General features: G+C 47.4%; 1 protein-coding gene across 1 annotated transcript; it reads right to left on the bottom strand.

Annotated features, from left to right (window-relative positions):
* Positions 1 to 306: 306 nt before the first annotated feature.
* On the bottom strand, positions 307 to 5,926 carry LOC149441663 (uncharacterized). The gene is made up of 3 exons (XM_089657053.1): positions 5,813 to 5,926; positions 5,599 to 5,696; positions 307 to 2,745 (listed from the first exon to the last, which is right to left on the bottom strand). The coding sequence occupies exons 1-3, from the start codon at positions 5,895 to 5,897 to the stop codon at positions 1,819 to 1,821; spliced, it is 1,110 nt and encodes a 369-aa protein (XP_089513179.1). The 5' UTR covers positions 5,898 to 5,926; the 3' UTR covers positions 307 to 1,818.
* Positions 5,927 to 11,804: the final 5,878 nt, after the last annotated feature.

Below are 11,804 nucleotides of genomic sequence, written 5' to 3'. Positions count from 1 at the left end.
TTTGTATGACACCGCCCCTCACATAGCACACTAATAATATGTTGGAGGGTGTGATCTCCGGTATTTGTATGACACCGCCCCTCACATAGTACACTAATAATATGTTGGGGGTGTGATCTCCTGTATTTGTATGACACCGCCCCTCACATAGTACACTAATAATATGTTGGGGGGGTGTGATCTCCGGTATTTGTATGACACCGCCCCTCACATAGTACACTAATGATATGTTGGTGGGGGTGTGATCTCCGGTATTTGTATGACACCGCCCCTCACATAGTACACTAATAATATGTTGGGGGTGTGATCTCCGGTATTTGTATGACACCGCCCCTCACATAGCACACTAATAATATGTTGGGGGGTGTGATCTCCGGTATTTGTATGACACCGCCCCTCACATAGCACACTAATAATATGTTGGGGGGGTGTGATCTCCGGTATTTGTATGACACCGCCCCTCACATAGCACACTAATATGTTGGGGGGTGTGATCTCCGGTATTTGTATGAGAAGATCAACATGTGACATGGCTGAATGAATGCTGGTCATATTAGTTCATCTATTCTCTAAGTGGGGCGGTATCTATTGGGCCAATCCCTTTTACAAACCACACATAATATCGCCCTTCAAAGTGAAAACAGAAACGATTTGCACAAAATCAAAGAGTAGAAATATTTTCCGGTGGATCCCCTCTACCCAGACCCCATATGTAGACATAGAACAACAAGCTGTGTTCCCTCTCGTGCCGCACTCCTCCAACCACCCAAACCCACACAGAAGCCAAGGGAAATAATGAGAGGAAAGTTCCCCCCTAGTTTGGGGCGGAGTTCTCCTTCCCTCCTGTTGGGGGATGGGAGAAGGATGGACTGAAGACAGAGAGACGCTTCGGGGTCACCACTGTTCTGTAGAGCCTTGAAATGAAGGACATCAACTTCAGAAGTTCTTGTTGTCTGTGTAAAGTTCCCCGATAACGAGATCTGGGCTCTCCCGGCTTCTAGCTCTGTAACCCGCTATATCATTATCAGGAAACGCAACTCCGACACCCAAGAAGGGCTGAAGTTGTGTCCTTCATTTCCAGGATCTACTGACCACTCTGCACCCCGACATTTACTGCACTTCATCCATGTCTTTGGGGACCTCTGATCTCCTTATAAACTGTTCCTTCCATGATGAAGATCAGCCATGGAGTATATCTGAGGTGTATATCAGGGTGTCAGAAGGGGACAGGAAAGAGCCCCTCTAAGTGTAGACTCACTAATAAATATATTGGTATACAAGGTCAGCAACAAACAGTAAACAGGCTCATCAGTAAAACATCCCCAGGAAGAGGTCCAAGCTCCTTGAGCACACATGACTGTTACAGACATTGCACATGCTCAGAAACATGTTGCGTTCTTCCAAGGCAACATCATCACGCCAGCACTGCGGTCCACACTGCGTTCCAGCCCTGATTTCCAGCTGTGGGATGTCTGCTGGCCAGCTTCCTCCCCCATAGACAGCGGCACACACCGATCACGCTGGAGTCCTTCTTCCCGGTGATGTGTTACTGATGAGCCTGCTTACTCTGATTTTATGGGAGGGGTCTGCCTTGTACACCAAGAAATGTATTAGGGGGGCTACACTTAGAGGGGCTTTTTCCGGCCCCGCTTGTCTTCTTTACATTGCAGCCAGCATCTGCTCCAAGGACAAGCTTGTCCTCCCTGGATGGACTTTCAAAGACGGACATTTCCCGCACTTAAGGCACTGATACACCTTGAGGGTTATGTGGGACCCCTGATGTACAGGAAGATAGGACTTCAGTGAGGAACATTTCCCTCACTCAGGACAGGAATATGGCTTCTCCCCCGTGTGCAATCTCTGATGCCTGGAAAGATCAGACTTCTGTGAAAAACATTTCCCACACATAGGACAGGAATACGGCTTCTTCGCTGTGTGGCATCTCTGATGTTTGTAAAGACCGGACTTGTCTGAAAAACATTTCCCGCACTCAGGACAAGAATAAGGCTTCTCACCTGTATGAAATCGCTGATGTGCATAAAGATTGGACTTCTGTGAAAAACATTTCCCGCACTCAGAACAGGAATACGGCTTCTCCCCCGTGTGAGATCTCTGATGAATGTAAAGAATAGACTTCCTTGAAAAACATTTCCCACACTCAGGACATGAAAATGGCTTCTCCCCAGTGTGAGATCTCTGATGTGTGTAAAGATTGGATGTCTTGGAAAAACATTTCCCACACTCAGGACAGGAATACTTTTTCTCCCCCATGTGAGACTCCTGATGTTTGTAAAGACTGAACATCTCTGAAAAACATTTCCCACACTCAGGACAGGAATATGTCTTCTCCTCCATGTGAGATCTCTGATGCCTATAAAGATTGGACTTCAGTGAGAAACATTTCCCGCACTCAGGACAGGAATATGGCTTCTCCCCAGTGTGAGATCTCTGATGTGCGTAAAGACTGGATTTGTCAGAAAAACATTTCCCACACTCAGGACAGGAATATGGCTTTTCCCCTGTGTGAGATCTCTGATGTGTGTAAAGATTGGTCTTCTGTGAAAAACATTTCCCGCACTCAGGACAGGAATATGGTTTCTCACCTGTGTGGAGCCTCTGATGTATTTGAAGATTGGACTTTCGTGAAAAACATTTCCCGCACTCAGAACAGGAATACGGCTTCTGTCCCGTGTGAGATCTTTTATGAACATTAAAATTGGATTTAGATTGGAAACCCTTCCCACACTCAGTACAGGAGAAGTTCTTCCCTGTTGGAAGGCTGGCCCGGTCCCGCACAGTCTGAGGTTCCTCAGGATACGAGGAATCCGATGGTCCATCTACACTGGGTGGTTCCGGATGGACATTGGAGGGAGCCGGGTTTTCTCCTGGACTATACTGTGTGATGTCCTCATCTTCTACATTCCAGTCAGGAGACAAAGTGAGACAATCCTCGGAGGTTTTCCTCATCTCCCGGCCATGGACTAAAATACAAAGACAAAGAGGATTACTAGACAGGAGCTGATTGGTTCCCCCAAACCAGAACTCCACCCACATCAGGCAGCTTGGTCTCCGAGGAGCTTACAATTCCACCCTCAAGGGAACTAGGAAATGGCTCCTCTGATCTCCTACCAGGTCATTTCTTTATTCATGGACCTTAGTCAGAGAGTGAGGAAACAACCAGAACTGTCTTTTATAGGAGGGACAGTGATGAGGGGATTATAGGACGAGGGTCCCCACCCCCTCTATCACTCATCGCCATCTTCCCAACACAAGAAGTACTGCACTTCCTTATTTAGTCCATGATTTAGTCATGAAGAACAGCGGGGCTGAGCCCCACCAGAGGTCAGAGAGTGAGGATGGGGGGAGAACAACCAAGATGAAGACTGGACTGATCCTGAAGACCACCATCATTGGGGTATTGACTCCTCCCTCATTATCACTTTCTGTTTAAGGGTCCAAAGTTGGAGGATGTTATCACATTATTATCACCATGTAAAAGTCTGTGCTCCAATCACATCATCCGATATAAAATGTCCAGCTGGGAGGAAATGGGTGTGACAAAAGAGAAACTATATTATGTGTATATATAGAAGTGGGGGGAGGGGGGAGAGCAGAAGTCAACAGTATGTAATGTACAACATAGAGTATATAGTGCAGGGGTCAGGAGGATGTAATGTACAACATAGAGTATATAGTGTAGGGGTCAGGAGTATGTAATGTACAACATAGAGTATATAGTGCAGGGGTCAGGAGTATGTAATGTACAACATAGAGTATATAGTGCAGGGGTCAGGAGTATGTAATGTACAATAGAGTATATAGTGTAGGGGTCAGGAGTATGTAATGTACAACATAGAGTATATAGTGCAGGGGTCAGGAGTATGTAATATACAACATAGAGTATATAGTGCAGAGGTCAGGAGTATGTAATGTACAATATAAATTATACAGTGTAAGGGTCAGGACTCATAATATTATTATTCATCAATCAGTAGAAGCTTCAATGTTTACTGTAGACAAGTTGCAGAGATCCCACACCGCTGCCTCCCATCTCCTGAGACTGCACTCAGTGACTTGGGTCTGAGACACTACAGACATATCCCTCCACCCGGCACAGCCAGCAGACCACAGAGCAAGGAACCCTGGGAGAAATGTACTGTCAGAGATCTTACTAGACCCAGACATGGGACAGAAGACCCAAAGCACACACCCCAGGTGTCTAGGTCTAGTAACACTTATGGTGAAATGAACATTTTGCTGCCAGCTGAACCCCAGAACCTCCATAAATCCAGTCTAGATACATAAATTGTGTCTGCAGCACAGAGAAGGAAGATTATCCGAGAGAAATCCAGGAATACAGGACGGGGAACACAGCTCAGGAAAGTGACCAGGGGATTACAGGCTGATATCACCCAGTCCCCGCCCTACTCTGGACCAATCAGTGAGCAGTATGGGTGGAGGAATGGATTTAGTGTTCATGACCCACCTGTGCTGATCTCTGTAGGAGTGTCCTCCTCTATAAATGTCCCCGTTATTCCATCCTCCTCCATAGACTGCTGATCATCCCTCACATACGCCTCTTCTTCTTCTGCTTTCACCTCAAATTCTATATCGATTGGATCTCCACCCTAAAGCAAGAGAATGATAGAAGAGGTCATCTGTAAAATATGAGCTTTATTATTGTGACATCACACACAAAATCCACACATTGTCTCCACAAGTCCATGTTCTAGATGCTCCATCCCACCAACTAGGTCTGGACCTGGCCAATAAAATTGTCCCAGGCATTTTAGAGTGAGCAGTCCAGTGTAATCCTCCGCAGAATGTAGAAAAAGAAAACTTTCCACCCACATATCTCCATCTCTGAGGCACAACACTGCCGGGGGGTGTAGGTGAGGCAGACACAGGAGGAGAGGGAGGAAGGAGGAGGAACAGAACCAGCTCTCTCTCTCAACTCCTGTCCATGCGGGAAAAGGGGGGAATGTCACTGCTAGCTCTGAGCTGTAAGAGAGAGACTCTTTCAGCTCATAGCCCTGCGGCCACTGGGGAGCCACAGTCCAGCCTCCTGGGGCCCCTAACAATAGCATCAGAGCAGCAAGGTCACCTTTCCCCCTGGCTGTCCTCCATGGCTCTGGGGCTCCAGAGCTGTCTGCCTCTGCCTCACTCCCTCCTCATGCATTGCAGGGTTCTAAGGAAATGCAGCAGAGTTCCCAGAGTTTTGGCCCTGTCCACCAGGCAAATACCCAGTGTGCCCTAAGACCAGTCAGGGCCTGCCACCAACCTTGTAATGGTGAGGGATGGTGTGACCCTCCTGTGTGGAATCCCGGGAATACAGAGGACGGGGACATCTCTCTGGTGGGTTCCTGTAGCTGGATGACTCCACCATGGTGTCCTGGTACAGATCTTTGTGTTCTTCTGGAATCTCTGACTCCTCCATCCCCCCATCCTCATCATCCTCCTCTTTTATCTGTTCTTTAACCTCAACTTTAGGATCTCTCAGGTTTCCACTCTGAATATATAATAAAAATTCCATCAATGGTAACAATGCAGATAATGTACAGATCCTAATGATACTGTCAGTGATTGTTCCTCATCTACCTGATGATGGTGAGGGATGATGTGACCTTCCTGTGTGGAATCCCGGGAATACAGAGGACGGGGACATCTCTCTGGTGGGTTCCCATGACTGGATCCATCTGTAGGAAACACACACACTGACTGAATCCATTGTTTCTATGTGTTTATCAGATGATGGGGGATCTAGGTGGATCCTCCGTACTGCTCTCTCCTTTACAATAAAGTCTCCTCTTACCCGGTGATGTGAGGGGCGGCTGATTGTCCATCATGACGTCCTTGTAGAGATCCTTGTGTCCTTCTAAATACTCCCACTCCTCCATGGAGAAATAGACAGTGACACCCTGACACCTTATAGGAACCTGACACACACAATGATACAGTCACCATCCAGACACATCCCTTGTCTGTTACTGGAGAATGTCCCAGAATTCCCGGCACCGCTCACCTCTCCTGTCAGCAGCTCAGTGATCTCTCTGGTGACTTCTAGAATCTTCTTCTTCTTCTTTCTCTCTTCTATCAGGGAGGGAGGTGGAGGCAATGTGATGTCATATGATCTCCAGACTTCACAGGAGGAAAACTCTACATCTGAACACAAATAGTCACATCAAATGATATTCCCAGAATCCTCCTCACCTCTCCATTCAGGTCTCCATTTTATTAAAGCCCCACTTCAGGCTGAGGTATAATTTCCCCCCACAGGACCCCCACACTACGCAGGGTATAGGCTTGTTGCAGCATTCTGATGTCATTACATACAACGCAGGACCAACAGTCCCACTTTACATGGGAGGATACCAAGGGGCCCCAACATCCTAAGAGCATCAGGGAAAAAGACAAGATGGAGGGACATTGGGGGAGGAGCTGTGAGGTCAGTGTGATGTCATAGGATTCTCTGACTTCCATCATGAAGGAGATGAGGGGGAGGGGAGGAAGTCACTGAAGGTGACCATAGATCCATGGAAATTCAGCTGGTTCAGCAGGGATCGCTCACATTTCCATCCATGTGTGGCCACTGCCAGACAAAAGACACTCCCCCAGCGGCTGCAGCCAATAGCTTCAGTGCTGATCTGTGTATTCTGAGAGCGGAGGAGTCCCCCCATTGTCAGAATACAAGAGTGCAGCGGGGAGGATTCCCCCATCCACCTCCAATGTGTGGATGGGGGAATCAGATTAGTTTTTATGGTCATCCCGCTGGCTGAACGATAAAACTGAACCATGTAGGCCAGCTTTGGGAGCAAATATATTATCATCAACTCCTCCCCCTGAAGGGGTTCATCTACGTATTACCTCCTCTGCTGCCAGATCCAGGAATATCGACTCTCTACTTCCTCCTGATTCACATCTCCTACGGGACTTCCTGTCTGTACCTGACATCACTTCCTGTCTGTACCTGACATCACTTCCTGTCTGTCTTCCATAGAGACTTCCTGTCTGGGTAGAAGTGAGATCCCCACCTTGTGGAGCTCAGAGGAACTGCAGCCCCGAGAAGCGTCTGGTAGTGTGACCCCGGCCTTGTGCTGGGTGTGTATGGACTGTAGATCCTTATAGAGGGGTCACCTCCACTCCCACCAAGGGGGACAGAAATATATGACTCCTCGGGGGAGGGGTTTTGGCCCCTTTGATTTTGCAGTAACATTGATTGCAGATTTAGTCCTGTAGAACATCTGGTATATGGATACAAAGCCCCCCAGCTGGGAGTAAAGGGTGGAAATGGCTGGTGACCCCCAGATTTGGGCAATGATGTCATCACTATAAATGGATAAAACCCGCGCTATGTGTAACAACTCCAAACCTACAAAAACCTTCTAGCGGACTGCTGCTGTAACAAAGGGAAGGATTCCCTGTCATCTAGAAGAGCATTATGTGTCACAGCGCTGTCCTATTGTGTGTGCACAGAAATCATCACAAATACACTACAAATATGTGGAGACATTCAGAGATAAAGAGCTCGGGGCTCCAAATCCTATTCTCTGCACATCCACTGCTTCCACTTTACACCCACTTCATTGGTCTTATGGGGTTTATCAATAAATGAAGGAAACTGAACCGTGTGCAAATCCATCCACAACATAAAGTGCTTTGTGCTCAAGATGCTGCTCCCTGCAGATCCACTGCTTCCACTTTACACCACTTCATTCATCTCATCAGATTTGCTGCTATAGCAAATCATGTATAATGATGTCCCATCTCGCTGCTCGTAAGCACAATTCTGCAGCTAATTGGCCACTAGGATTACTTTTACATGAAAGCCGACCACCAGCTAATAAACCAGCACTAGAATGATGCCTGTAGCTGCAAGCATCCTCCCGGTATAACCACTCCAAGTCCAGCGACGTTCCAGTACATTGCTGGTCCATGTTGGACATATATGTACCAGCAGAGAACACGGACATACGATGAATCGGGTCTGCGGACCAATATGACTGCAATTCATTCTTTTCTGTAATGTTCATGTTGGGGGTTCGGCCCAAAAAGTTTTAATTTCATAAACGGTGATAGAGTTCCATGTGAATTGTGTGACAAGAGCTGAATTTGGGTGTCGCCATGTATTGTGGTGTATAAATTGCCTTGGCCCACAATTGGTACAAATCTTCTGTGAAGAACAGTGGAGGGGCTGAACACTAGTGCTGGCAGTGACCGGGCCGATCCGGCTAACACTGAGTATTGGGGACACTATACAAAGCCGGCACTAGTATAGTTCTGTTCATGATCAATATATTGATCCGTACAAACACTATACTAGTAATGGCGGTGATCAGCGACCTATAGCGTGAGTGCCACAGTGTGCGGCCAATCTAACACCAGCTGACCCTGGCTGGGAGGGGCTTACTGACCCTGACACTATGTGATGTCACTAGTGGCAGGAATACAGTGATCAGTGAAACATTCTATATACTGACACTGTACTAATGGCACTGGCTGGGTGACGGGGCCATCAAAGGGTTAAATGTGCTAATCTAACATGTGTGTACAATGTAGTGGTGCTTTTACTCGGTGCCGTGTTCTCTCTTCTCTCCCTGGACCGGCTGTGGGGGACAGTGGGGGGTGCAGGCGCATTGACACCACAAAACAGGAAGCGATGCAGATTACGCCACTTTGACAAGAGCTGCTGCTCGCCCACAAAATGCAGGTAAGTGGTTGGCAAGTAGGTAAAAAAAATACATTTTAAAACAAAATTCTCAATATATTTAACTTTTTTTTTTAAATACTTGTATCAGAATAGTAGGATGTTACCATAGTAACCATTGTACTACTGTGGGGGGGAGGGGTGATCAGGGATTTTTTTTTTTACACTTTTCTTTGCAGGAGAAATAATGGTCATTTTTCCTGCAATGCAAAGCTTGCTGTCAGAACCGAACTCATTCATCAACTGTCATCAGTGAGTTAGCTTTTTGACAGCTCAAGATAATGATCTGTGATTGGTTGGAGCTGGTCACATGGTACAGGGTGCTGGGATTGGCCCCATGTATCATGTGACAGCTGTGAGCCAATCACAGCTCACTAGGAGGAGAAGCAGAGCTGTTATGAATGAGATTGATTCATAATAACTGCTTACATTGGGATCACCTAGAGATCACATGATCACCGGGTCACAATCACTGGGATCTTCATTCCGCTATATCCGCCAGACTCAGCAGTCGGGGGAGGGGAGCGCTGTGTGCCGGCTCGGGTGTGTGGCGTGCCTCCTGTGTTAGTACAGCCAGAGTGACGTACAAGTACATTGCTTTGCCTGTAGCTGCCGCCTGGCCACAGTACATTGCGGGTGGGAAGCGGGTAATCTAGGACTAAGGATTCCAAGCTCACTCCTTGGGCCATGATATCATCCAGGCAAGAAATGTAAGTTCTGTGTTCCAATTATGAGGTGACAACAGCATAGAGTGCTTTCAGGATAATGGACAAAGGTAGACAAGCATTGCATGCTGTTGTTGTGTGAAGCAAGTCTGTCTCCTTTTTTATTACAGATAATACATTTTGTTTGGCTTTTTCTACATTGTTCCCCGATCCTGACATTTGTGGCCTCCTGGGCTGGATGTGCCGCTGGATCCAGGCCCTGGAGCAAGCCCTGGAGGTGGAACCAGACGAGGACCAGCCCAGCCTTGGAGCCTATTTCAGGCAGCAATTTTAGTTTAGTTACAATTTTTTATGATGTTTTATAGTTTTCTATTGATTGTTGGTAATAAATGTTCTATTTCTCTTGGACAGTGCCCTGTGTTGTGTCTTCTTCAGCCTTTGCAGGTCGGCAATCTTCTTCATTGCAGTTGGAGCTGATCTGCATGTCCCTAAAGCATTGCAGGACTCTGCTAGCTCCAGCTGCACTGGACAATCTTGCTTACCTGGAATTTCTGGTAATGTCCAAACGAAGTGTTTTCTGGCAAGTCCAGCTTTAGGACTGTAGCAGATAGGATTGCATGTTTCCGAGAGGTAAACCAGCTCCTTCAATCCTAAGCTGGGATACATAAAGATTGAAGTTGTCTGCTTGCTGTCTGCAGCTACTCCCAATCTTGGTTTGCTTCCTCTTGTGAAATGCTGCAACAGTTTACACAGAACACTCCATTCACGTTACATTGTTCACGTTTGGAGTAGCTCTTCATTCCATCCAGGGACGTCTACATAGCTTGGTGGAGTGTAGTGGTGCAGACTGCCAAAAGGGGGTGCAGCCAAGTAGACAATGTGTGGGGGGATCCTGTGGCCCAACTCTGTCAAGATGTCTCCCATCACCTCATCTCTAGTTGGGATTGGCATTACACAGAAGTCACATGACTTGAAAGCTGCTCTTGGAAGGACTATCAGTTATGGATGAGACCAGTTACATGCAATGTCCCCCAGAAAAGAAGGGGCCCTAATGGGCAAATTGTCTATCTGCTCCACACATACCACTTGGATCCAACTTGTTCCTCATTCACATGTCAGTGTTTTGGCAACAAGAGGTGGGGAGGGAATTAAGTGAGGAACAAGTGTCCACTGGGCACATAAATTCCATAGGCACACACGTCTAGAATCAGGCAGCTAAAGATCCTATGCTCCCCAACCAATCTCGGGGCAAGATGTTACACGGGGTGTAAAGGAAACTTAGTCTGGGTCCAGTTAGTCCAGCATAATGATAGTCCAAACAACAGAAGGCCTTCTTCTTATTCTCCCAACTTTTCTGTGTCTCTAGCATTCCTTGGCAGGTTACTGTGTGTAAGTTGTGTCCTGGTGTCACGCCTGGTGTCCTGGATATTACACACTTCTTGTATAGTGTGTGTCAATGAAGTAGCACAGGGAACATATTTGTGGAACAGCTAAAACTATTTGCAGGACAGACCACCAGGTGAAAGCAGCAGAAAGGCCAAAGAGTCTAACCACCAATGTCTCTGGAAGGGTCACCTTTTAGTTTTCTTTCTGAAGTGCTGCTTTGTTAGTGTTCGCTATTTGGAATTATTGGTAGCCATACTCAGAAAAGCGCCTGTGTTGGATTCCCGACATGACCAAGCCTCCATTATTACCCCAAATGCATTGTTGACAATTTGAAAGACACGTTCTGCTACTTTCCAAATAATGTTTATTACAAAAAAACATACAAAATGAATGGGGAGGAGGAGGCTGCTGCTGCAGAGGGGGTGGGTGTGAGGGTTGAGGGGGTACAGTGTGTGGGGGGCTGGGAAAGAGTGGTGGGGAGGGAGTGCTGGGGGAGAGGTTGAATGGGGGGAATGGAAGACAGGGAGAATGTGGGGAGGGGCATTTGAGGGCTGAGGAGAGTGGGCAGGATGTGGAAGGTAAGGGTGGAAATGGGATTGAGAGGAGGGGTGTGTAGAAACAACGGGAGAGGATGTGAAAGTAGGGGTGTGGTCAAGGGGAGTGTGAGGAAGGTGCAGAAGAGGGATCCATGGGGAGGGAGCCAAACTGGTCTTCGGGTGGGGTTTCTTGAGGGGGCTGCTCCAGAGTGGGTAGTTCCAGAATCGGCACCTTCAAGGCTTGTTCCCCTGATGATTCCCCAGCACTTTCTACAGGGAAACTCTGTGGCAACCTTGGCATTTGCCCCAAACAACTACTGCACGGGGGTTGGGAGCTTCTGGCTGAAGGTGCATTTTGTTCAGCCCCTGCTTGACATAAGGCCCGGATATCATGACTAAGGTCCTGCAGTGCTGTAGTCTGATCCCTGACCGCGGTGACAAGTCCAAGCAGGGCTTCATGTTGGAGCACCAGTAACCTTTCTATATTACTGGATGCATTAGAAAGCCTCCTTT

The sequence above is a fragment of the Staurois parvus genome, unplaced genomic scaffold (genome assembly GCF_062004578.1).
Source record: "Staurois parvus isolate SC_StPar_1 unplaced genomic scaffold, SC_StPar_1.0 ptg000960l, whole genome shotgun sequence".
Classification (NCBI taxonomy): domain Eukaryota; kingdom Metazoa; phylum Chordata; class Amphibia; order Anura; family Ranidae; genus Staurois; species Staurois parvus.
Note: the sequence above shows the minus strand (reverse complement) of the source record. Positions and strands in the feature narration are given on the sequence as shown.